The sequence below is a fragment of the Lynx canadensis genome, chromosome D1 (assembly GCF_007474595.2).
Source record: "Lynx canadensis isolate LIC74 chromosome D1, mLynCan4.pri.v2, whole genome shotgun sequence".
Lineage (NCBI taxonomy): Eukaryota > Metazoa > Chordata > Mammalia > Carnivora > Felidae > Lynx > Lynx canadensis.
Window position 1 is genome coordinate 110,823,728 of NC_044312.2, and position 27,156 is coordinate 110,850,883.

The following is a 27,156-nucleotide window of genomic DNA, read 5'->3' on the forward strand; positions in this document are numbered from 1 at the left end:
CGAAAACAGGTAGAATCTAATCCACACTCATGTTTCCCATGGTCTGGGGGCAAAGCCTACATCATGCGTCTCCCCAGACTGGCTGGCATTCTGTGCGGGGTCACCGCAGGAAGCCCAGGCACAGGCGCCAGGGAGCCCAAAGGTGTTGGCAGGTGCCCCCCCGCCACCCGAGGGTGAGAGCTGACCAGACCGTGCAGAAGGGCCTTCCCCCTGCGGTGCCATGATTATCTACACATTTATGTCCGTCCGTTGGCCACGTCTAATTTTGGTTGGGAGAAGAGGGTCTACCAGGCCCCACACATAGTCCACACCCGCATTAGGATTTGGGAGATCCCATGTCCTTCAGTATTTCATCTTATACAGAACACAGCAAACTACCGCTTGCTTTCTCTGATAAATAAGGAAACGGCATCAGTTACGTGACCTAGAAGAACGCCAGGAAGCGATTACCTACTTGGAATGCCAACACTGCTTCTCGACCAGCTCTGCCATCGCCCTTCTCCAAAACCGGCTTTCACACAGTGCACCCCCTCCCACCAGAAGGCATCCCTCCAGCCCAAGCACTGTCCTAGCAGGGGGTTCCAGAAGGAGTAAATCTGCACAGAAAAGGTGACCGCTGGCCCCTAGTAAATCCTATGCAGCAGGTGCCACTCTGAGCATTTGTTTCTGCATGTTACCTTGCCCCTCACGGTAACAAAATAATTTCTGCAGATGAGGAAATGGAAGCACAGACACAGCAGGTGACAGTAAAGTCAGTAGCAGATTGGGATTCAAATGGCACAGTAGTTTCTAAAACCCATGCGTGAACCACCACACGTGATGGGTTAATTTCCAGGAGATACTAAATGCTCAAGTCGGCAGAAAATTTGAATAGATCAACACCCTGAGAGATGGGGTCACCATTCATGGCCTTCTCTCCCAAAAAGTTCTAGGCCCACGTTTTCTTACAGGCAAAGTCTACCAAATCTTCCAAGAACGTCATGTTTAATATAAATTTGTTCCAGAAAATTAAAAAGGGACACCCGGCTCATCTTATTAGACTAGTATAATCCTTATTCCACAAGCAGATATGAATAATCGTTTTTAAAATGAACGTTAAGAGCCCAATCCACATATGTACACAGATGTCAAACTCCTAAGTGAGAGATTGCTTAACTGGATCCAAGAGAGCGCTCCAAAATAACACACTTCACTCGAGTGGTCTATTTTAGAAATTCTAAGATGGTTTAACATTTTAAAACATCTCATTAACGGCCTAAAGTGAGACAAGCGCGAGATTACCTCAGCGGTGCAGAAGGGGTATCGAAAAAAGACCAATAACTATTCGCATTGCTGTGCGGTGCTGGCGGTCACACAGCTCTTCTGTGCGTTAACAGGAAACCTGCCTTCTTACTGAAAAGCCCCTCTTCCCGGCTTGAGGGTTCTCACCTCTAGGGCTGCCTAGTTTTTACAAAGGTCTGCTTTCTTTTCAGTGAGGCAAAAACTCAAATACCTGAAGACTGCTGTTTCTTCTTCCTCAGGCTAAAGGGCCTACTCTTCCCCTCCCTTCCTTCTCACACACTTCCCTCTTCCCCTCCCTTCCTTCTGACCTTGAGGGCCAGAACCAGCCTGGCCAACTGGTACTCAAGTTCATCACAGTTGGCCCTACGACGTGGCGAGAAGAGGGCAACGCGGTTTCCGTCCCACAGCAAGTCAACATCTGAACAGCAGCCCCTGGCGCGTGGGCCATCGACTGAAGACACCATCACCGCGCCTGGCGCAGGCGAGTGACCGAGAAACATGTCCCGAGTGAGTTACAGCAACTGGCCGCATCCCCGTCCTCGCGCCGCTCTGACCTCTCTGAAATGCTGCTCACTGGCAGGGGTTCCGCCGGAAGAGCGGTTCTGTGGCAGGGGGGGTCGCGAAGCGGGTAGAGACGCTGTCCTGCACAGGCTCAGGGAAGCGGGCTCGGCCCTCCCTCTCCACAACCTGGCCTGCTTCCACCCCGCTGCCCACTTATCCCCAGCCGCTCCAGCAGCGGGCTGAGGAATGGAGGAGGGGCTCCCAAGGGGGAAATTCCCACAGGGTGATTCTTCACGCGGCCCCTCGACCCCCACACTCGGGACAGGACAGGGAACTGGTTCACACCACAGCGGCTCCTAAGTCATGCTGCCCGAAAGATTACTTTTGTCTGCAGGGAGTGAAACACACACAGGAAACACCGTGATCCCCAAAAAGAAGGCCAGAGAGCAGAACAGAGGCTGGGCTTTTTGGAAAAAACCAGAAGGAGCTACAAAAGAGACCACTCTCTAACCGAACACAGGTTATCGCCGGCACGGGGACTAAAATGTCAACTTTGTGTCTTGACACAAAATAACATTTTAGAGCAAAAGGGTCTGCTGAACCATCCTGACCCTTTCACAAGGGTCTTGTGAAAACTGAAGAAGTAATCAATTCTAACTGCATAAAACTGACTCATGTAATTTACCTCCTATCAAGCCTCCACCCAGTAGTCTCCTACCTGCTGTTTCTTGGTGGGGTACTTCAGGATGTTGGCTCTGAAGAAAGGGTACTTTTCATAGTTATAGTCATACATCCACTCACAGAAATGATTCCCAATGTCAAATCCCCTGAAAGAGAGGTAAGAGACGCTGCGAACAGGGCACCATGCCACGGCACAAGGCTCCCTGGCCAGAGAAGGACAAAGGCCGAGTCGTGAGCACCCCTCCCAGCAACAAACTGTCCTTCCCGAGGTTCCCCGGGGATGACAGCGTCAGTGACAGGGAGAGCCAACGGGGCAGTTACCAGAGCCACAGCCGACCGGAGCCACGAAAGTGCCCATGACTCAAGAGCCATTGTTCAAGGGGCGCCTGGGTGGCTCAGTCGATTGAGCATCGGACTCTAGATTCCGGCTCAGCTCATGATCTCACGGTTTGTGGGAGGGAGGCCCGCACTGGGTTCTGTGCTGCCAGTGTGGAGCCTCTTGGGATCCTCTCTCCCTCTCTCTCTCTCTCTCTCTCTCTCTCTCTCTCAATCTCAATCTCTCTCTCTCTCTGCCCCTCCCCCACTTGCACGTGCGTGTGCACTGTCTCAAAAAAAAAACCTTAAAAAAGAACAAAAGCAATGGTTTGAGAGCCTCCTGCACTCAGGGCTCTGACCTCTGACACCAACAAAATACCAAGTTGCGCATCGTGACTCCTCACACCATTGCTCCCCACGAACCATGGAGAACAGGCCTCGCTGCCTCACACACCACTGCAGGCCGCGGGGACAAACGCACCAGCTTCCGCTGTATTTCGTTGGCACTGCTGCCTATTTTCTGCTCTAATTGTTTCCTACGTGTATCGTTAACCTAATAGAACGATACGGAAATAAACACATTTTACTGTAACGTGTTACCTGTAATTATAACTGCTGTATTCGAAGTCGATGAGCATCAGTTTCTGCTTTTCAGAATTCTCTCTGCCTTCCAGCATTAAGATGTTACCTGCGAAAAAGGTTTCGACGACGTGCCATTTACTGTGGGCTTCACAGTCGAAGGCACGAGCCCCTGACCGGCAGGGCCAAGAGCGGTTCTGATCCTCTCCGGGAATCCGAACCACACGAGTGAACGCAGGCCACAGAGTCCCAGGAGCAGCACTGTCACCCCCCCCCCCCCCACCCCCAAAACAGAAGGCCCGGGCCGTGCGGACACAAGAGCCCCTGTTCACAGCAGCCCAAGAGTAACACGGCCCCGGGCTTACCCCCGAACAAGAATGGCCCGCCATTCGCTTGCTGGGGCAGTACTCCCCAGTCGTTTCACACAGGGGTGCAGAAGACGACGCTGGACTGGCACGCCAGAGTTCTGGCTGACCCAACACGCCCAGCAGCGCTGACGCGGGGTGGCAGACGGGCCGGCTGTGGCCCACCGGCTAGGGAGCTGCGTCCCGGTGTCCCCCCCCCCGACGAGGATGTCACCGGTGAGGGCAGCTACCGTGCGTATGGCTCCGGGGACCATACTCGGCCCCACTGCTTCGCCTCACCCCCTTCTCCTCCTGAGGAGGAGGCCGCAGGTGGCGTTCCTTCCGCCACAGGTCCCGTGAGGCCGACTTCCGGGCCACAAGTGAACTGACTGCCAGACTGGCTCTTCAGACACACGTTCCAAGACCCCCACACTCTACACGGCGTTCAGCGTGACTACGGGGCTGGGGGGTGGCACCGGCGAGCCAGGCTTTGCTAGGTTTTCGGCCCCTCTCTCCAGGGTTTCTGCAGGAGGTGCACTTTCTAGGCTTCTCGGCATCCATCTTCTGTTTCCGGTGGCCAGCAAAAGGAGACTTGGAAGCAGATGCCCAAAGCGGCAGAAAAAGGGAGACAGACGCCCCCAGCTTCTCTGGCCCTTGCACACGTGGCCACCGCCGGCAGCCGGCCTCCCTCACGCCCCCGGTGACGTCTGTGCCGCTACCGCCCGCTGCCACGCAAACCTGTGGCTGACGCGTCTACACTGCGAGACGTGGCCAGCAATGGTCAACTCTTCAATAAAACGTATTTTGGCTCAAACTGATGTCTCATCGATGACTGACCCTCAACACGGACTACTGTTAAAATTAAAAACAAACCGCTGAGCCTGGCAAACGGCCCGAGGGTGGGCACGAGCCAGCAGCGACGGAGAGGACAAGGACAGCACGGCGGAGCCTGCCGGGTGCCAGAGCACCGCGGCAGCACCCGTGGGACCTGCCCAGCTAGACCGGGCCTCCATTTGAAGTCACGGTGGGCAAAGGTGGCTCACAGTAAGGGGTATCCGGAGTCGTAATTTCCTGAAGGCAGAGAGACTCAAGGCCATGCAGAGTGAACTGATCTTGAGAGTAGGTGACCTCGATTAGCCGCGAGGCGCTGCAGGTGGAGGGGACGAGGCCCCCAGGACCGATCCCGGCCACGGTCATCTCCTACTGTGTCCTCAGATTACCGAAGTCCTGTGTCCACCAGAGTAAACACTAAACGAGTAAGTGACTTTGGAAGTTTCCGTCCTTTATCCTCCCAGGTTAGCGAACATTCTCATTTTTTCTTCTGTGAATAATATTTCTTGCAAAAATGGGAGGATACCCCTGTGTTTTTCCAAAAGTTGCTTTTTTTTCTCTTAACACATCCTGGAGATTTTTCTGTATAAAAACTCGACCTCATTCTTTTCAACAGTTACACAGCACTCCATTGTGCGGCCCTGCCATTATTCACACAGCCATTCCCCTCTCCGCGGCCCTGGCACTCATCACACAGTGGACACACACACACACACACACACACACACACACACACTCAGCCTTCTAAGCAGACACACAAAGCCAGCTCCACAAAACAGGCAGCAATCCTTACCTTCCTGACAGTCGTTATGACAAAACACAACTGGAGAAGGGGTGGATTCCAGCAGCGACCTGGGAAAGGAAGGTTTTGTCGTCACTCATCACACTGTAGGCCAGAGACAGAGCGCCACCACCTCTGTGCCCGGCACTGCACAGGCGCTCCGCGGCGCCACACGGCCTCCGTGCAGTGCTTTTCTCGTGGCCTCCGGGAGCGCCACCATCACGCGACGACAGCTCCGCAGCAGCTCAACCCAGAGACCCTCGTGAGCCCCCGGGGTGCCCAGCTCTTCCTGTGTGGGCCCCCTCCTGGAGGACCCTCCTCACGTGGCTGTGGGTCCTGGCCCGCAGCGCGTCCCTCCCCCCCCCCCCCCCCCCCCCCCGCCCACCCCAGTATGACCCTCCTCATCAGTCTGCCTCTGGTCTCCGTCACACCTCTTACCACGACTTGACATTACGGGACGTGTTTGCTGGTCTCCGTCTCTCCTACCAAAACACAAGCGCCTTGAAGAAGGTCCCGGTCACCACTTACTGGGCACCACGTGCAAATGTGACTGAGGAAGGCCGGGACTGCTCGCACTCGGGGCGAATGCCGGAGGCCCGCACTGCTGCACCCCAAAGGCCGGGCAGTAGCCCCTGCTCGGAGGCCAGCGCCGAGCTTCCTACTCCATTTCCCCCCAGAGCTTGCGGCGCACGGTGCCCCTCCTCTGCGGACACCCCCAGCCTGCCGCCCCCACGACCTCCATTCCAGAAGAAAACCCGCGCCGTCGCCACGGACCACGCCTCACCTCAGGTTCTCCAGTTCCAAAGGCAGGTTGTGGCGGAGGAGTCTGTGGAGCTGCTTCACTCTGGGCTCCCCGGCAAACTTGACCCTCAGGACTTGATTCAGATACCTTGCAGGAAAGGGGAGAACGGAAACCACCGCTCAGTCCCCCGTGGCCTCCTCCTGGAGCTCCCGTGAAGTGCAGCCACGGGATGCCAGCGGGGAGCCCCGGGCTCTCTAGAAAACTCACTTCCTGCCCACCCACCCATCCGGCAGACCAGAGGAAGGACTCCGACCACCGTGGCAAACAAGTACTCACGCTGGCACCTCTGGTGGCCGCTAACACAAAACTGAGTCAGAGCCAAGCGGTTTGGCCACTTACTTTTCCATTGTTCCAAAAAGCCATTTTGGTTCCTTATTGAATGGCATTTTCATACCATGAAATGTGGCCATTTTCTCAGCTATTTCTGCAGAAATATCTGGCAAACTTAATTCTTCTGTGTCTAATCGCCGGCTCTGGAATAAAAAAGGGAGTTAGAAAACAGCATTTGTTCAGGGAACCTGGAGGTGCGCGATCACACAAGCCTAAGGACTAGGAGTCCGCTCTGTAGGGCATCTAAGTCTCCTCCGGCGCACCGAAGTCCCGTAGGAACGGGCACCGTGCCCCGCGGACAGTGCCCCAGCAATCGCCATGGCATTTGTCAGCAAGGGGGAGGGGCCTGCTCCACAGCTCAGTATCATTTTGAACCCTTTTAATCGTGAGAAGGTCGTCCCCGCATACAAGCGTTTAGGCGGACTCTGTGCTCCCTGCCCTCTGCCTGACGCCAGAGCGTGCCCTCTTCCCTGGTAAAAGCTCCAGGTTTCCAGCGGTCTGTCACATGAGCCCGTGTCTAGCTCCTTCAGCAGCTCGGACACCCGCCCGGACACATCTCAGGCAAGAGGTGGTCCCAATCGGGAGCACTGCCAGGAATTCAGCATGAGCCACGGCCCCCTCGCCCACGGTGGCGTCCACAGCCCTCGCCTGGCACAGAGCAGGCTCTCAGAGCGCAAAGCTGAGCGAAGAAACAGAGGTGCCCAGCTCCCACCATTGCGGCTCCTGTCACTGCCACCCCCAGAGCTCCCAGTTCCCACTACTGCGGCCCGAGGCCACACCCGCTCCGGAGGCACGTCCCAGCTCGTCAGGAAAGCACAATCCACTGAGACCTGTTCGTCCTTCCCACACGCACTGCTCCCCTCCAGAAGCCCAAAGAGGCATTCCTCCGAAAATCCAGAGCGGCACAGCACAGGGGTGAAGAGGGGGAGTCTCCAAGCTAGAGAAAAAAAACCCAGCTCGAACCCTGGCTTTAATCCTCATGTCAAAGGCATAGGGCCAAAGGCACGCTGCTCAGACCTCTGCGTCTGACTTTCTGGTTTCCACAAAATGAGAAGCACATCAAGTCCCTGGCGGGGCTGCTCTGAACGAGGGCGGGCGCTGCAGGCAAGGGCCCTGGGCCAGCAGCCCGCCGGGCAGGTCTTGACAAATGGTGGGAGCCCGGCGACGAGAGCTCAGGGCTCCCTGGAAGCAGCAGGCCCAACCTCGCCCTCCTCCTGCACCTGGGGCCCTGCAGCTTCTTGAGCGGTGGCACCAAGGCGAGGGCAGGGCGTTCACTCGGCTTTCCCTCGGCTCGGTTACAAAACGCCACTGATCTGTTTGGCACCGTGGAAAGTGTAAGGCTAACCGCGCTCAAAAATGAGCCCCTTGCAGGGTTCTAAGCTCCTTCGGAGAGAGCAGCAGGAGACCAGCGTTCGCAGAGGTCACTTCCTGTGCCCTCTGGAACGTGGCTACGGGGACCGGATGGGCTGGGGCGCATGCGGCAGTCCCGAGGAAACTTGCAAGTAAGACGTGCCATCAGGCCGAGCCAAACGCAATCACCGTCTCTGGGGTCAAAAGCGGTTGGATCTCAGTAGTTTCAAGTGGTTCGACCTGGTATTTTAACAAAATTTTTAAAAATCTTCACGACATAGCAAACAGTGTCTTTATATATAAAGACACTGGAATTACAGAACTCAAACCGCATGCACCCACGGACACACCGACGCCCGCATCCTGGTCCGGGACAGGACGCCCCGTTATTCTGAGCTGTGGTCCCTGCTCCTTTCCCTTCCCTACAAGGAGTTTCACCACATGCGTATACTTCACACAGCTTCCGGTGTGCTTCCAGGGCTTTATTAAAATGACCTGTACTATTTGTAGCCTTCACCACCTGGTCTTGTGGCTCAGTGTCACCTTCTTAAGGTGCATCCGTGTCGCCACTCGTAACCACAGGAAGTGCTTTAGATTTTTAACTCTTTCAAATGCTTTATTATTTTCTCATGTGATGCTCATGCAGCCAGATGTTACTGTCCTTACTGGGACAGTTATAAATAAAACAATCGCCAGGTGGCAAGCCAGGTGCCCGGCTAGAGACCGAGGCCTGTCGGCTGGCGGCCGCTCGTATGGCGCCACCGCATGACCTAGAAGAGGGTTCCCCTCCCGGGAGACAGGTCACAAGGAGGCTCCTATCCCTGGGCTGTGGGGAATTAGACCATCAGCAGCCCTTCCTCCAGCCTCTCGCCGAACTCGGGTTGAGTCCTGGCGAGCAGGGCCTCCCTTCGGCCAGGCCAACCGTACAGGTGGCCACGTGAGGCCGGGCAGGAAAAGGCAGCCATTCGTGACCCTGTCTCCGAGGGGCCCCACAGGTGAAGAAGAGGAACCCTTCACCACATCTGTGAGCTTGGCTGTGAGTGGGAAGGCAGGCCGGCCAGGCTCAGCAGCTCCACCTAAACGGCCCGGAGCCGCCCCACGCTCCCTCTACCGCGAGCTCTCGAGGCCCGAAGCCCTTCGTGGGTTTACTCACACGTAACTCTAAGCAAGACACGCTGGTCTGGATGTTAGAGCAACATCAGAAATGCCTCAGGACAGCAAGAAAGGGCAAACACTCCCAACTCTGGGAAACGGGATTTGAGCCGGGCCCTGAAACACCAGAGGCACTTGACGGCCCGTGGGAGCTGGGGAGACTCAGACAGAGGGAGTGAAATGGGAGACGAGGCAAAGAGCAGTAGTGGCCCCATGGGGCAAAGACCCGGGTGTGGCACGCGGCGGCCAGGGCCACGGGGACCCGCAGTGACTTCTAAAGGAGGCCCAGACGTCCACGGGAACAAGGTGAAGGGGGAAAATGCCGGGGTAAGCAGCTTTAGGGGTCAGTGGAATGTAGGCTTCATACAGATTTTTCATTCGGATGAACATCTTTGCAGAAAGACAGAGGTGCTAATGTAAACGCAACAGAAATTTGTTTTTTCTTTATTTCTGATGCAATGGAATAACGTGTCACGTTTGCTACGTCAGAGCACGACGTCTCGGGCTCTTGCAGCCACAAGGGCAAGAATCCATCTTTTGTGTGCGGCGCGTGCCGGCCGACGGGCGCAGAACACATCTTACCGGGATAAACTGTTCCAGGCGGCCTTGGGGGAAGATGCCGTAGAGCTTGGGTCCCAGCGACCTCTCTGCGAGAATGGCAAACATAACGCTCTCCAGAACCATGGCCTCGGCCCCCTAGAACAGACAGCAACACAGCACACGTTTCCTGAGGGCTGAGGGTGCGCAGGCACGAGCGCTTCCGCGGGAGCAGCGGCATCAGGCCCCAGCGACTCTACGACTGGGCGTCATGACCGCCACCCCCATCTTGAACGCGAAGACACAGAGATCAACATCTTGTAACGTGGCAGGGTCCGTGCTTGCAGGGGTCACGCTATATCAGTAAGATTTAAAATTCCAGTTTAACTGGGTCGCTGATTCCAAAAACAGAGTATCTGTTGGTATTTTACTGCTCGTATCTACCTTAAAACTTCTACGAATTCCACCCACGGCATCTTCTCAAAGGCCGCCACAATGCCGTCCACTCTGGAGAGGGGGGTGCTGGCCTGCTTTTCAGCCGCGAGCGCGGAGCAGGAGCGCGGGGGCCTTCTGCCACCGAACCCATCCTGAAGGACAACTGACAGACCTGGGCCTGTTTTTCGGTCCAAAGAGCGCCCTGGCGCGGCACATCCCCGGCCTCCATGCCCTGCTCTTATCCCTAGTCTCTGCTGCCGGTTTAACTTTGTCTCTTGCCAAAATCCCTGAGGCTCCTAAGCGGTCTCTAGTCCCAGTGACTCAGGTGGATCTACAACCATCCTGCCTACAAAAATCATCTTTTGGCCTCAGTTCAAATTCACTCCTCGGTCCTTTGCCATTAAACAGCAAATTAACCTCTAAGTCACTGTGTCTGAGGAGGGGCCAGCGGGCGTGGGGGGCGGGGGGAGCTTTCAGAGGATTCTTATTCACCCCTTGTTAAGAAACGTGCCGTGGGGAGTGCGATCCCGCACAAACACGGAGCAAAGCGAAGCGGCTCTGTACGCTCATGTTACAAACACGCGCAACGGGACCAACTCAGGCAATGACAGGGCGCTGACGTCACAGAGAAGAAAACAGAGAAGCTACTTTTCCAAAGGACACGGAACCACACTGGAGTAAACAGCCATTGGATCACCTTCACATTTTGGGGAGCAAACGGCTTTGCTGGTGATCCCCCGTAATTCCAGTTTGGCCACCGTCTCGTGCGTGTCATTTATTCCCACAATTGTGGGCTGACCACCTCGTGAGACCCGCTCTTTACTTACTCACTTGCAGTTTCGCACCTACGGCTGCCGTGAACGATACCGCGTCCTCCCCAAATCCACACGCCGAAGCCCTGGCCCCCAGCGTGATGGTGTGTGAGGACGGGCCTCTGGGAGGGGGACGGGCACAGATGAGGTCACGAGTGCGGGGCGCCCACGCGATCAGCGTCCTCATACGAAGAGACACCAGAGAGCCCGCTGTGCCTCCCTCTGTCTCTCCATCCCTCTGCCATGTGAGGACTCGGAGAAGACCGCACCCGCAGGCCAGGAAGAGGGCTCCGCCAGACCCCAACCGTGCCGGCACCCTGATCTCAGGCGTCCGGCCCGCAGCGCCGAGAAAGAAACGTGTGCTGTCCGCACCCCCACGGAGCCTCTTACGGCAACCTGGGCAGACGCAGACGATGACCACACACGGCACTGCCCTGTCAGGTTAACGGCGTGGAGAACAGGGTCGAGGGTCAGACGGGTTTTATTCCTGAACCCCTCGAAGGAGGTGGAGTCCCTGCCGGCCCGACGACCCGCACCAGAGCCGCCCCGCAGGAGAGTGTGCGCAGATCTGCAAGGCGCCTCTCAGACTCTCACCTGGATGCCGGTGTGGAGTGAAGTGCCAAGGCGCATGCAGGCCGGGCACCGCGGGACGGGGGACGGGGGTGTGGAGGCGGACAGGCTGTCCGTGGTGGCTCTGTGCGGCCCTCAGCACACCCTCCCCTCTGCACACCCTCCCGTCTCACGATTTCAAAGAGTTGCATCAGGATTTCTTCTGTCTAGGTATCCAGATTTTGTCGGAATCAAAATTTGTTTTCTGGCTTCCCTCTGTGTGGAGTGACTAAGCCTAAGGGCCTTAGGGTTGGCGCCGTATAAAACATCCGAGTGCCCGATCCTGAACAGGCCTTCGCGTTTGAAGTTACAAACTTTATACAGAGTTAAGACCCACCGCGTTACCTCAGAGCCTTAGCATTTTGCGCATCGTGCCCACTCAGTACAAAGGCTACTGGGGACTGATTTCACAGGCCGTGCTGTCGCTGGCACTCGGGCTGAACACACACACTGTCCAGAATCCTCTAGAGTTGAGTCAACCCATCGCCAGGATGGAGAGAAGATGGAAAGAGACTTAAGAACTTTGCAGTTCTCTCTGGCATTGCTCCAAACACTATAAATATGAAATCTCTTTGTTCATATGTAGTATCGCAGTTCAATATTTATTCCCGGTAGGGAGGAAGGGGAGCTGGTGCGTGGAGGGAAAAGTCTGGAGGAAGAAATGAAGGAAAACAATCACAAGCAAGAAAAATGGTTAAAATAGGTTAAGAAGGATAGCAGGTGGCACGCCTGGGTGGCTCAGTCGGTTAAGCGACCGACTCTTGATCTCAGGGTCATGAGTCTGAGCCCCACATTGGGCTCATGCAGGACACAGAGCCTACTCAAAAAAAGAAAAAAAAAAAGGGGAGCGGGCCATCTCCGAATGAGTGCATCGACTTGTGCCAGCCTTTTGGGAACCGCCAGGTCTCCAAACACATCCCTGCTTGCTACTTAAGTGAGTAAAGAACCGGATGGGACCAGAGCGACCCAGTTCACCGCCCCAGCACTGGCCCAGGCGCCGCCACTGGCCATCCAGACACTGGTTCTGATTTCTTAGGACAGAAGGTCCTACCTCCGCTTGAAACCATTTACTTGGCCCCAGGGAAACCGGAAAAGCCTGCAGGGACCCGTATCCCAGAGAGAGAAGCAGACAACGCACAAGCCCTGCGGCAGGGGCAGGACAGAGCTGCTTCCAGGAAATGACAAGGACACCTGAGGGTGAGACGGAGGTCCCCGAGGCGGGAGTGACTTTGGCACATTCAAGGGAGGGGAGGGGCGGGCGCCGGGAGCCCAGCCACCAGGAAAGAGGAGGCCCAGCCGGAGAAACCTCAGCGTGTGGAGCATTTAAGGGGAGGAACCCACAAAGGGCCTGAGATTCCCGGCGACGGTGAGGAGCACACTCTGGACCCACTCAATCCTTAAAAGAAACCTTATATGCTCACAACTGTGCCAGACTTTCTAGCATTTTCTAATGTATTTCCTTTTAAAAAGCAACAAAAACGCTGACATTTCATGTCTGTGACCAATTCAGATGGGGGCAGCAGGAGGAGGAGGGAGCAGGAGAGGAGGCGGAGAGGGCACGGCCGTGATGGAGAGAGTGTGGTGCTCCGTGGGCTGCTGATGGCAAACTCAGGGGAGGAGCAAAGTGGCCACTGGATCCGACCGTGTGGAAGTCGTCGGTGACCCAAACAAGAATGGTTCCAGGGGAGTGAGGGGTACAGGGGCAGAAGTATCTAGGCAGACTTTTCATTTTATCTATAATGATAGATAATTTTCTTTTACAAAATTAAAATCCACAGGGTGCCTGGGTGGCTCAGTCAGTTAAACGTCCGACCCTAGGTTTTGGCTCAGGTGGTGATCTCATGGGTTGTGGGTCAAGCCCCACATCGGGCTCGGCGCCGGCAGCATGGAGCCTGCTTGGGATTCTCTCTCTCCCTCTCTCTGCCCCTCCTCCCACTCTCTCCCTCCCTCCCTCTCTGCCCTTCCCCCACTTGCACTGTGTCTGTCTCTCTCAAAACTAAACTTAAAAGATGTATTAAAAGGAATTAAAATCCAGGAATAGAATATCAAACTTATGAACTTCTTGAGAAGACATAACAGCGTTTCTGTGGTATTCTTGCACAAAATGCATAACCTCGTTCCGGTCATGAGAAAAGACGAGACAAACCCAAACCTGAGGGGACGTGCTATAAAATAACTGCCCAGCGAGCACTGGGACTGTGAGGCACACGGAAGCAGACACATGGACTAAGGGGGGAACAACCAGCAAGTGCAGCACTGGGGTCCTGGCTACATCTCAGAACAGAACAACAGTGGAAAACCCTGGGAAACTCAAGTCGTCGTTACTGTGCCATGTTGGTCTCCACGGTTGTGTTAGGTGTTAACGTCAGGGGAAGTCGGGGAAGGGTCGTATGGGAGCTCTCTGTACTAGTTTGAAAGCAAACTTCTGTTGTGTCTACAATTAGTTTGAAATAAAAAGTTAAAAATAAATAAATGCATCTAGAAAAGACTGAAATCAGGGGGTGCCTGGGTGCCTCAGTCGGTTAAGCTGACTCTTGATTTCAGCTCAGGTCACGATCTCATGGTTTTGAGTTCGAGCCCCACATGGGGCTCTGTGCTGACAGTGGGGTGCCTGCTTGGGATCCTCGAACATGCTCTCTGCCCCTCCCCCACTTGTGCACATGCTGTCTCAAAATAAATTAAAAAAAAACAAGACTGAAATCAGCAACATGATTAAGTCAGCTACAAATTCTGCGCGGTGGCATAAAGGTGTTTACTAAATTATTCTGTGCTATTCCACGTGCTCAAAACTTTTTCAAAAAAAAAAAAAGGTTGATCGGGAAGTGAGAAACAGAGAGTATATAAATACTCTCATACTCTCTCAAGAAATCCTGCTACAAGAGGGAGCAGACTCAGGCAAGGCCAGCAAGCTCTGTCTGCCATGAGGGACAGGAGCAACGCGCCCGCAGACAGGGAGAGAGGACAGCTGGAGTCTGGAGCCCAAGGGAAGGACCAGCCCATGGAAAGGGCAGGTGCAAACACAGACAGTTCACATGCTTGCAAGTGGACAGACGAGGGCCGAGAGCATAGTGGCCACCAAAGACTGGGGCTCCGTGGCCTGCCGGGGGCGGTCCTCCCCGGCCAAGCGGTTTCCCGCCAATGATGTTGCTCAGGTGCGGGCTTAGAGAAGGCCAGGTGGCTGGGCCCAAAGACCAAGCTGGACACGGAAATCTTCAGCGAATCAGGGCAGCTCTCCAATGGTTTGCAACAGAGGAGAAATGGTTTGGAAGCAGGAATGGGGAAGAAGCGAAAAGACACCACCACCCCCCCCCCCACCAGTCGGCCTGGAGAAGGGGGCTGGGGAGCAGTCTCTGAGACAGTGAGACTGTGGAGAGCCCAGTTGGCGGGGGAAACGTTCAGAAGAGAGGGGACGAGATTACAGACAGAGGCCAGCCATCCAAAGGGGCTCCAAGAAGAAAAACCACCTTCCCCATTCCCGCAGCCAAATCCCTACCTTTTCACCCAAAGAAATTACAATCGGAGCACCCACTGTTTGCTGCTGGGCTCTGAGTGGAAATCCAGCAGGCACAGGAGGAAGAAGCGTGGCGGTGACCAACGGGTCACCCGAGGCAAGGGCATCTTGGACGGAGGAGGGGAAGGGACAAGGGGCGTGTGCACCAGCGGGCAAGGGGCAGAATGTTCCAGAGCTGTCCACTGGCTCCAGCTGCAGCCGACGTTCAACAATTCTATACTGCTCCCGCTCTACACCAGGCAGGACAGCCGTGGCGAGACCACACGGGGTGGCGAGGTGCTGCCCTGAGTCTAGAATCTCACAAGAGGAGGAGGCAGACGTGAATCGCGTGACACTGAAAACCCCGGCCTGACAAGGTGCGGAGCGGCGGCATATGGCGCTTGGGGTGCGGGCACGGAACAGACACGCACGCCTAGTCGAGAGAGCAGGAGGGCTCCCTGGGGAAGCAACCCCGAGTGAGGTCCCATTACGTGCCCGAGTGGGGGTGGGAAGCGGGCACAGCGGGGAGCACTCCAGCCGGAAGGAGCAGCATCGGCAAAGGCTCTGTGGCTGCAAGAAAACCACAGTTTAGGAGAACGTGGCTGGAGCAGGAATGTGGATGCGGGACGAAGGGGAGAATGGAAGGGTTCAGCAGGATCAGACGACAGGCACCTGCTGGGATAAAGCCCAACCCGACCTGGGGCGGAGTGAGCACTGAAGGATGTCAGGGGAGAGGTTGACCTGACCAGAGGAGTGATTCGAGCGGGAGGGGGAGCGGAAGCGGCGCCCCCAGAGGAGATGGCGGGAGCCTGGACCCCGGAGGTGGGCGGTTCCAGAGGAGACGGGCACACAGACCCTCGGTAGAGTTCAGAGGAAAAGAGACTCGGGGTTCGGATACGGGGCGAGGGAGAGAAGGGGATATCGGAGGTGACTCCCCGCCCTCTGTCCGCAGAGGAAGGAGAAAATGAGGTTCTGCCAAGGGGACGGGGTGGGGAGGAGTCCGTGCGTTCGTCTTGGGCCTGGTGACGCCACTGAGAGGCGGCGGCGGGTGGCGCTACCCCGGGCAGGGGTCGGGGCCGGGAAGCGACCCAGGGACGAGGGGCAGCATGGGAGGAGAGCCTCGGGCAGGTCACGGGCATTCTGGCATTTGAGACGCTAGGAGGTCAGGCCTGGAAAGGGGCCGAGGAGGGGAAGAAAGCGTTCAGAAAGGGCAGGGTGCTATCGAGTGCTGCAGAGAAGGGGAGTCAGAACTGGAGGCGCACGGGGGGGGGGGGGGGGGGGTCTGTGTCACGGAGGCCCCAGTGGCCCTGGTGGCCCAGCCTTTTCTACCGCCGGCACACACGAAGGTCCACAGGCAAAGGCCTCAAATGGCTGCAAACTCACTGTCAATCACTTCCTGCCCAAGGGCGTCTCTGTCAGCGGTCACCCAGAGAACACAAGTTCCAGATCCACTAGACGAGGGTCTCCAGGGAAGGGCGCAGCCACAATAATCCACGGTGACACGAGAAGGAAGTCACTACCAGTGCTTTATTTCTTCATGACCTCACCTCTTTTCAATTTCTACCTCTAGACCATTTGAGTAATTCGAATACAGTGAGGAAGCCAGTGTACTTATATACGCGTGTGTAGATGCAGGTTTTATGTCTGTGTTGTGTGTGTGTGGGGGGGGGGGGGGCTGTATACTTATACACAAACTTGCACATGTTGGGACAGTATGCTCAAAAGTTGTTTACTCCCTGGAACGTGGAGATCACTCTCAAGACTCCCCACTTCTGAGCCTCACAGAGGGGCCAGGTGTGGACACAGCAGTGCTCCCGACCCCAGGCTCTTCTCTGAGTGTGAGCATTTCAGAGAGTGAGGTCATTTTAATTGGGAAGAAGCCTTTCTGACCGGATTGCCACTCTGGGAAAAGGCACCCCTGCCTGCACCAGGCAGTGCCCGCTTAGCAGAGGGGCGCGTGACCAGAGAAGGGGGCCAGAGGCACGCAGCGCAGCAGCGCAAGCCTATCACGCACAACCGTCTCCCCAGACTGCCCTCTCCCAGCACCCCAAATAATGTCTAGGTTGCCACAGGGGCACCACACGTCCACTGCCTACACTCAGGAGGAACTGAAAATACCGGCTGCACGCTCGGTCTTAATCCCAGTGTGGCAAGAGCCCGTGCCCCGAGACCGACAGACCAGGGCCGTCCAGGGGCGGGAAAGAGGCACCGCGAGACCGGAGCGCCGAAGTGGGCCAACACGGGTTTACACCTCATACAGACGCAGAACGGACTTAATTACTTACTTGAAATTCATTTTCTTTCTGAGCTTGTTCGGATCCCTCTTTATTACAGGACCTCTACGAATGAGAAAAAGCAAACACTTCTGGTAAGATGGGGAACACCACACAGACACTAACTTTGCAACCACCAGAACAGTCAGGGTTTATAAAACATCACAGATCTTTAATGAGTGTTTCTCAACCCACTGAAGCCACCAGCGGCAGGCTAAAATGCCCCACCAGTGCCCACGCTAATGCTGATACCCAAGGAAATCGCTTCATTTCTTTCCAGGAAAAGGAATGTGCTGTCGACACCCCACAGCCTTGTACCTTTTCACAATTTCATTGTCCGAGGAAAGTCAATAGGGGGCGCTCTTCCAATCAGGCCTTCCCGAGACCGACCGTCAAGTGGTCTCCCGATTTAGGTAGGCGGTTCCTTCAAGGCAACACTATCCCGAGGAAGCCTCCTTCCTATAAGAACGGGCAGTGTATACACACCCAGGGCAAGTCGTGGTCAGCACAGAACTGGGACAGAGAAGAAAGCCCCGTGCGGGCGGGAAGCGTGGCACCGAACGTGGGCGACGAGCCTGCCAACTTGGTACGTTCACAGACTGGCCCTGCTCGCTCCGCCTGTCCCTGGCTCGATCTGAATTCTTCCTCCGCCAAAAAGAGGGTCGTGCAAATTTAATAAAGCCCCTAAGCTTAGTTCATGGATTAAGGGATCCGTGTATCACTTTCCTCAATGAAATTGCAAATTATTGGAAGCCAGGGATCTGGCAAGTAACAACTAGATCATCAACGACCTTAAATGACTCTCTGGCTACGTTCTTTCTTCAAGGCACAGATCGTATGTTTTAAGAGCCCCCCCACCCCCACCCCAAGTGCCGTAAAAGCCTTCACAGTATCTTTAATGAGGGGATGGAGAAAAGCAAGTCAGAAATTTAAGGATCGTGTCGAAATCTTATGCTCAAATATCACCTCCAGAAATGTTACTTGTTATCACTGAACTACGTCGGCTTAAGCCAGACACAGAAGGGAGCCCACAGGGAGCTTTTTAAAAATTTTAAGGTAAAAGATTCTGGAACATCCCGTGAAAAACATACCTTTCCATTCCACAGCTTTATCAAAAATACCTGTACCAAGGGTGGAAAGTGTGGACAGGGGAAAAAAAATGCCACGTTAAGCAACACCAGCTACTCCAGCACCATTCAAAGACTGCAGTGATTTAAAGCGGGGCTCGCATCCATCATAGACGGAAACAGTGCACAGACGTCTTAATGTGTGTTCTGCACAAACCGTACACGTGCTGGCTTATGCGATATAAAAGTAAACAAATACCCACGTTCATGAAGCTATCTGCAAAAACCTTGCACGTATACGTATTCGGTAACATCTTTGACATCCAGTTAAGTTCATTTTGTACAAAGTACAGAAAAATACAAATGGAGGACATCTATTTTCATTTGCGTAATCTGCGTTTCTCTGATGAAAAGATGCTGCAGGTGAAATCCCGTTACGATCAAAGCTACAAAAATGAAAACGCTACGGAAATAATTTTAGATGTTTGCCGACAGCGTGACGTATGGTATGACGGGCTCTAGGAAGGAGTAACTGGGAACCGTTAAAGCTTTCCTCCTTCCTTAATTCCAAAATACTCCCCTTACTGAACCGTTACCTCAGACTCTGACTTTAGCGTCTCCTCTCTCCCCAGTGGCCTACAAGTTCCTAATGAATAGGGATTCCGTCTTTTATTTATTGTTAGTCTTCCCCCAAAGCACCAAGCAATCGGGGCGCTCACTACACTGTCGTTGGGGTGATGGAAGGCCACTCCCGCGCTGTGAAGCTCAAGGCATGGCCTCTGGGCCGGAGCTGGCGGGCACTGGGCAAGCTCGCGTCCCTGATCGGAGCAGCGCAGCGGGGAAACTGGCTACAGTGTTAATCAGGATGTCGAATGGGGCCGAGGAAAGTGAAGAACAAAAAAAGTACCGTAATGTGACACACTGTGTATCGATACTTTGTCAAAAAGACAAATATGGAATGTGGATATCCTACTGAAATCTGTTGTAACGGGATTTGACCTGTACAGAACTCTAAATGACTACAGTTATTCCTACACTGTTATTATTCAAACTGTATCTTCTTAGGGAGATACAGTTGATGGGTTATACAGCCAACAGAAGTCCCTTTCCCTTGTCCAATGGTGCTCTCCAAAGCGAGTCACTTCCTCCAAAGTCACAAATTGCTTAGTTCCCACGGCCATTCCTTTTTAATACTCGTACCCTTAAGTGGAAATCAATTGTTAATAATTTCCCCACCCCTGCCCACTCCATTCCACCCCCAAATGAATGCATTACTTATACCATAAGAGCACCATCCTGAAGGCAAGATGGACTTCTGCCATATTCAACCCTCTGTTCTGTTTCCTCAGTACAGAATGTTCAGGTTCCCTCAATCCTGCAAACAAGAAGAGTAAGAAAAAGACCAGGAAGTCTCAAACCGATCAGATATTCACAAAAAGTGAGACAAGAGGCCTCCTCCTGATAAGCCACAGAGAGACAGACTCACATTGCCAAAAAAGAGGTCAGAGAACTTTTTTCGTGCAGGAAAATGGGGAGTAAAATAGATCTTGGCATCTGTGGGATTCTACTTCAGAGGCACAAATTTATTTGAAGCAGATATTAAAATATCTTGTATAAATATTTAACACGACCCCAAATTTTCTGCCAACTTGCAAGTTAATAAAAACCCTATGAAAATATATAAAAGAAAACTACAATTTTTTACATTAGAAATTTGAACACTGGTTAATATCAAATAATTACTAAAATCTATCGATGTGAACATGATTATGGTCATTTTTTTTCTTAAATCATCTTACGTAGACAGAGACCGAGACGTTCACGGAAGTAGTAACACGATGTCTGGCGTGTGCCTCATAATAACCTCACCGAAGGAGCGAGGGTGAAGACAAAGGACTGGTCAGAGGGGAGGCGGGTATTGGGCACTTGGGGTTCATTATGCTCCTCTGCTCTACTCTGTATGTATCTGAAATTCCCCATAATAAAAACTCCTTTTTGTAAGTAAGCAGAAATTTCAGGGCCTAAGAAGTCAGCATGCATCAAATATGTTCAAGATTGTAAAAACCATTAAACGGTACACTCTAAATGGGTGAACTGTAGAACATAAAGACATTTAAAAAAACAAAAAACAAAAGACACCCGAAGATAATTTAAAATATACCGCCACTGGCTTCCCATCTTCCTCACTCTTTTCTTCCTATTTTGGGCTTGTTTTTCAAGAGAATCTATAAAAGGATTCATTATAATCCACATATTCATTAGACTGTGATATAGGAAATAAAATTGTCTAAGGGGGCAGCAGTACTAACAAGGGTATGGTTCATATTTCGTTTTAGAGATCAAGATTTTGAAAGCGGAGTCAGATTTTTCATGGGCCAAGAACTTCTAAATAGGAAAAAAATTAACATTGATACTATAAGTTATTAGATTTTTAAATGTTTTATTACATGCTTTGAAAAGAAAATGGAAGGGGCGCCTGGGTAGCGCAGTCGGTTAAGCGTCCGACTTCAGCCAGGTCACGATCTCGCGGTCCGTGAGTTCGAGCCCCGAGTCGGGCTCCGGGCTGATGGCTCGGAGCCTGGAGCCTGTTTCCGATTCTGTGTCTCCCTCTCTCTCTGCCCCTCCCCCGTTCATGCTCTGTCTCTCTCTGTGCCAAAAAAAATAAGTAAACGTTGAAAAAAAAAAAAATTTTAGAAAAGGAAATGGAAGTCAGTAGACTTTAGAGGCTGAGATGAGAAAATATCGCTTGACTAAATTTTGTCTTAAATAATTTTAGGATTCAAAAACATTCTATTTAAAGTTACCCGAGGGGTGCCTGGGTGGCTCGGCTGGTTAAGTAAGCATCTGACTTCAGCTCGGATCATGATCTCACGGTTTGGGAGTTCAAGTCCCGCACTGAGCTCTCTGCTGTCAGGGTAGAGCCCGTCGTCTTGGATCCTCTGTTCCCCTCCGCCCCTCCCCCAGGCGTTCCCTCTCTCTCTCAAAAATGAATAAACCCCTCTTATAAAAAACAAACTTAGGGGCAGCTGGGTGGCTCAGTCGGTTAAGCGTCCGACTTCGGCTCTCACAGTTTGTGGGTTCAAGCCCCGCGTCGGGCTCTGTGCTGACAGCTCAGAGACCGGAGCCTGCTTTGGATTCTGTGTCTCCCTCTCTCTCTCTCTCTGCCCCTTCCCCCACTTGGTCTCTCTCTGTCTCAAAAATAAATAAACATTAAAAAAAAAAATAAAGCATATGTGTTACCTTTAAAAAAAATAAACTTAAAAAAATATAAAAATAAAAAACAAAGTTACCCCATACTCCACAAGGTTTATTTCTTTAGATGTGTCTAAGCGTTTGTGCAGAATCAACTCTTATCTGGCCAGTTCTTACTAACAGATTCCTCTAATGATGAGGGAGCTAGTGTTACAACTGAACTGCTTTAAGAAAGCCCCATTTGTGCAATGAAACAAAGCATACCTCGCTTTCCCTAAAGTCTGCGTATGTGTGGCTATGCATGTAAATAAATCAAAGTGTATAAAGAAAGTGGCATGGAGGGGCACCCAGCTATTTGAATGTCATCTCTAAGACTAAAACGTTTGTCTTTAAAGTATCTTTAGGGGCACCTGGGTAGCTCAAGTTGGTTAAGGGTCTGACTTCAGCTCCAGGTCGCGATCTCACGGTTAGTAGGTTCAAGCCCCACGTCCGGCTCTGGGCTGACATCTCAGAGCCTGTAGCCTGCTTTGGATTCTGTGTCTCCCTCTTTCTCTGCCCCTCCCGTGCACTCACTCTCTCAAAAATAAACAAACATTAACCCAAAGAAAAAGTATCTTTGAATGCCCAGCACGGCACAAGCTAGTTGCCAGGGGACAGCCTGGGAAAAGTGCTGAATCAGCTACATGAACGACGTCTCATCAACAGTATAATGAACTGGAAACGCCATTCAAGAGATCAAATCATCATCAATCGTAAATACTGTTATGAGGAGGAAGTAGCCACAGAAATAAAAAGATACAAAAAAGAGTGTTTCACAGAAACACAGAGGACAACTCTTCTTCTTACTAGCCCTTCTCCACCAAAAACCGAAACAAAAAACTACACAGAGCACTCAGCTGGCTCTTTTGTTTTTATTTATTTTCAGCTGGCTCCTTTAAAGGTTCTGTACAAAAGAGTACGTTGGTTGTGGCCTTTTGATAACACTTTGGGACCCATAAATGAGAGACTGAGAAAGAATGATTCAGGAGCGCCTGGGTGGCTCAGCCGGTTAAGCGTCTGACTCTTGGTTTTTGACTCAGGTCATGATCTCGTGGTTCGTGAGCCTGCCTGGGATTCTCTCTCTTTCTCTCTCTCCCTCTCTCTCTCTGCCCCTCCCCTGCTCGTGCTCCCCATCTCTCAAAATAAACATGTTTATAGTACTTATAAATGTTTTTATACATTTATATAAATGTATACGTTTTTAAATAAATTTCTAAATGTATCTATAAATGAATAAAACCTTAAAAAAAAAATAAAGTATAGCCCATGTGGTTACCTACTGAGCACATACGAATTATGAGAACTTAAAGAGACAAACGATTTTTAGCATCTTATGGTCTTCTCTAGCGCCTCTTCAATTGCCCTGAGAGACACTCCAAAAGAACTCGGTCTTCTGACTTTGTAAAATGGGACGGGACGACTTGAAGAATGTCGGCTGGCTCTCGGAAGGCACAAACCAGAGGACAGGCAAGGGGGAGACCGCGGAAGGCAGGCTCTTCCCAGGACCTCCTCAAAACGGACTTCTGATCCTGGGTAACCTGCTGCCCCCAGACCCCCCAGGCTTCCAAGCGCATTAGGCATGAGCACCCCAGGCGCTGACGTGTAATCCACACGCTTCCGCTTCCGGGAACAGCGCCCTCGTTTCCCCAGCCTGCAGGCGCCTCCCCCCCCCCGAACCCCCGCCCCATAAAGGTGCGGGGGAGAGGAGGGCACTGCCTGATAAGGACAAAGAAGAAAGTCTGTTTCTAACTCCGACCAGAATATCAACAGAGCAAGGCGTTTCCAATAGAGCAGTATGCAGGAGGAAGCAGCTAAATACTTGAAGTGAGTTTCCAAGTCGAGGCCCATGAATGTCTACAATCACCCAACCATCTTCCACTGAGGAAACAGAAGAGAGGGATTGGATCTGCCTGGGACAAAACAAAAACAACCCCCCCCCCCCCCCCAGCCCCAAGAAACAAAGGCCATAGAGCCCATACATAACATTCTGAAATCTTCATCACTGCACTGTTCTAAGCCCAGCACGATCTGTAGCTGGTGCTACTTAACAAAAGCATCACAATTTTCTTTTTCAAAGGCATTTCTTGAAACCAAGAACTAAAAGAGAGAAATTAAAGCTGTAGAGAATGCTCCAACTTTCGGAGGACTCATACTATACCGTGCATCGGGTCTGTCACCTGGAAAGCAGACTGCTCCAGGCACGATCGCATGGGCAGCCTGCGGCAGAGAACACATAGGCACAGACAGCTCAAGTGGTACATCCCCCCCACGTGCCCTTGAAGCCACCCAGCGCGCACATGCCTTCCCCAGGCGGGTGCGCTGCGCTCACACCGTCGCTCCAGGGACCAGAGACCCGGACTGGCTTCGTGCTAGAAATCCCACACATTTAAGACCAGCAAGACAAAGACATGTTGCATACGTCAGAATCAGACACGGCAGTCCGTGATTTCTTTAGTTATCAAAAGAAGGCACCAAAGCAGGTATGGAAGGGGCTACAGAGGGTGATCTGGCAACCACCCCTCGAGCATTAGCTGAAGAAATACTCGGTGAGACCAAATGGGAACACACGCTACTGGAAAAATTTACTTTGGAGAGGCAAGTCTCACCACCTTAGGGAGAAGTAAAATCACACCACAAAGTACGAGGCGGTTTTTCAGAAGCAGGGTAAAAACAAGTCAAACTCACGATAATCCTAATATAATGAGAAAAAAATACACAGAGTTCCCAGTGTCCAGTTACTGGCGACACGAGCTCTCACAGTCTCTTGGGACCAAGCAGGGCTCTTCGTGAGGGAACGTGAGTCGCACGGTCTTTGCACGATGCAACCCTCGTTCCGGGGAGAATTGTTTGCGAGCAATTTCTCAGTGGCCAACAGGTGACTGTGAACGATCTATGGGCTGTTCCCGTGTCGGGTGTTTCCCATATTCTATTGTGGTTTAATTTCTATTTAAACTGCCATTAAGGGAAGACGACCTTCCGCTTTCGGGTTTTAAAACAGACCGTGTCCCAGATGGCACTCTTTTGAGTCATTAACACATATCTGCGTTGTGCCTTGATGCCTTTCATTTTATTATGGTTAGTACTCAAACAAGCATTAATATCAGCCTTCCCTCACTCAAAGAACACACAAAAACATTTTCCCAGACAACGCTCGAGGGATCTTTGATGTGTATCCCAGACGTTCATGCCTGTGAGACCGTTCAAAACGGCGAGGCCAAATCTCTCCATTCATGCACAGAAGGAACTGGCTCCACACAGAGTCGCTGTTCTGACCGAGGAAGGGACAAAGCAATCCTCTGAGACTTCTGCCAACTGGTACAGGTGACACTGAATGAACAATACGTACTGACATTTGTGTCTTCCACAATTCACGATAAATAAGCAAACGGGTTATTTGTAATCAGCCAAACTTGCTGCTTTGAAAAGGCCGCTGCTGGACGTTGCAGGGCTCGTGTTCCTTCCCAGTGTCAGAAAGGAGAAAAACCAAGTTACATTCACAGCCTGTGTCATCGTTTCAAGCTCCTTCTAGCAGTTACATCTCTTCCCACAATGGCAGCGGCTGAACTGGTACTTCTGCCCAGCCTCTGTTAAACTATCCCACTTTGCTTCGGGGTAATTTTACAGTGGAATCCGGTTTTCACCGTCTGTGCCAATGAGGAGACCGCCCCATTGAAGTGAAAGCTAGGCCGTGCGAAACAGACCCTGAATTATATCGATTACATTGACAGGTGCTGTTTTAAGACCAGACCGATACTTTTATGCTCACAGTGTCTACGTTACAGCAACAGGGGCTGGGGGAGAACGATGTCTGGGGACGGAAACTGTAGGCTTTGTGCCGCCTGAACCCCCACGAGCTGCACCAAAGAGCAGTCGTGGCGCTGCTAGGATCTTAGACGTTCTGCAGCCCCAAGATGAAGAAAAATGGAAAAGCTGAGCAACATCAAATTATTTTAAGCCGGGTCACTTGCAAATAATAGTAAGTGTAAATCAAAGAAATACTTCTACTTAATGTTTGATTCTCAGAGGTAAAAAAAAAACTCAAAAGCGTATAAGGAGAAGGAGAAAGGGAAGGAAGGGACACACTCAACTCACCTGGCCCAGCGTGTCATTAAACAAAAAAGGACAGTCTGAGAAAACACACGGGACCATCATCACCTGTAGCTGTCAGTGAACGATTCGGAAGGAAGGAGCTTATACCAACCCGCCTCCAAGGATGCCGCAACTGTGCTTACGGCCGACCTCGGGGGTCCCGGATTATTTGCACACTGCACGTCCACGCACAGGCACGCGTGTGCTCTCCCCGCAGGCAGAGTACAGACGGGGAGAGCGCGACATTTGAGTTGTATGACATTTCTGCCTTTAATCGCTACATTTATGAGAGTGATGGCATTTGTTATTCAGGCGGGCTCGAGATTTGCTCAGCCACGTCTCTTCATCGATGCAAATCCTGACAAATCACTGGCAACGCTGGCAACTGCTTTGTTGGGGTGGGAACAGGAACCCCCTGGTAGACTCTTCCTAACTGTCCTTCCACGACAGGGCCAGGTTCTTTCTGAAAAGCTGATCGGCGATAGGACTGAACCCACGCCCAGCAACAAGATAAATAAAGATACTTCACATCTGAGCTGAAAATACTGGAAAAGGTATTTAAGTTTGTGTGAAGTCCCTGGCACAGCATGGTGACAGCTCAGCTTCTGCGGCCCCGGGACCCAGCACCTGCTGCCTGGTTCGTGTCCCCCGGGCTCGAGCTCTGTCCCTACCCCCTTCTCTCTTGGGCAGTCGTTTCTCAGAGCCCCGGATTTGGTTCCCCCTGTTGTCAAGGTATTCAAATGACCAACACTTTAACAGTGGCCATTAATGTCTAAAATTCCACTGGCAACCAGTGCCCCCGCCAAAACCTGGGTTTTGGGAACCAAAAATATTTATATTTGAGGCTGTAGGTTTCATATTTTTAGTACGCTTGAACTTCAACCAAAAAAGTGTTCCTGAAGGACTCAACCAAACGAGTATTTATGCTGAAAATGGGTTCTCTCCTGTAATGCAAAGGAACAGCGTTTTTTCCAACAAAAAATGAGATTACTGTCTAACAAGTCAATCGTGGGACTGTAAACACACGTTTGCTGTCCAGTCAGTAAGCTGCTCACCTCCAGGTACAGCTTCTGCCCTGCATGGCGGATGCACCCCCAGAAATTAGAATCATATGCAAAACATACTCCATTCTGTTAGTTTGGTAAGGATTAACTCCACTTTGAGTAGCTTTATTCTATTTATTTTGAGTTACCTAAGAGGTTTTTTATTTGTTTTTGTAAAAACGAATAGGAAAATAGAATTGTTAAAACAAATTCTATTTCCAGGGGTGCCTGGGTGGCTCTGTTGGTTGGGTGCCCGACTTCAGCTCAGATTATGATCTCACAGTTGGTGGGTTTGAGCCTTGCCTAGGGCTCTGTGCGAACAGCTTGGAACCTGGGGCCTGCTTCGGGTCCTCTGTCCCTCTCTCTCTCTCTGCCCTTCCCCTGCTCACCTGCTCTCTCTCACTCTCTCTCAAAAATAAACAAACATTAAAAAAAATATCTATTTCCAGACATTTCTATTGCATTTAAGTACTATAAGGCAGTAATTCTACACTGCCAAAATTTCAAACAGGACAAAATATTAACTACTGACAGTGAATCTTTATTAGGGGGAAGAGACAACTGCTCAGTTCCAGGCTGTGCTGTCGGTGGCTTTTACTAAGTTACCCATCAGATAACACAGC

General features: G+C 52.1%; 1 protein-coding gene across 2 annotated transcripts in view; it reads right to left on the reverse strand.

The window, feature by feature from the left end:
• The window catches only part of CHKA (choline kinase alpha), a 62,041-nt gene that overhangs the window by 6,452 nt on the left and 28,433 nt on the right, over nucleotides 1-27,156 (reverse strand). The window contains exons 3-9 of one of the 2 annotated variants that reach the window (XM_030330745.1): nucleotides 17,116-17,169; nucleotides 9,530-9,643; nucleotides 6,455-6,588; nucleotides 6,098-6,202; nucleotides 5,326-5,384; nucleotides 3,379-3,466; nucleotides 2,501-2,609 (exon numbers count right to left, since the gene is read on the reverse strand). In XM_030330745.1, the coding sequence (XP_030186605.1) occupies nucleotides 2,501-2,609; nucleotides 3,379-3,466; nucleotides 5,326-5,384; nucleotides 6,098-6,202; nucleotides 6,455-6,588; nucleotides 9,530-9,643; nucleotides 17,116-17,169 (663 nt within the window). The remainder of the gene's footprint in view (nucleotides 1-2,500; nucleotides 2,610-3,378; nucleotides 3,467-5,325; nucleotides 5,385-6,097; nucleotides 6,203-6,454; nucleotides 6,589-9,529; nucleotides 9,644-17,115; nucleotides 17,170-27,156) is intronic. The other variant, XM_030330746.1, reaches the window with a different exon arrangement.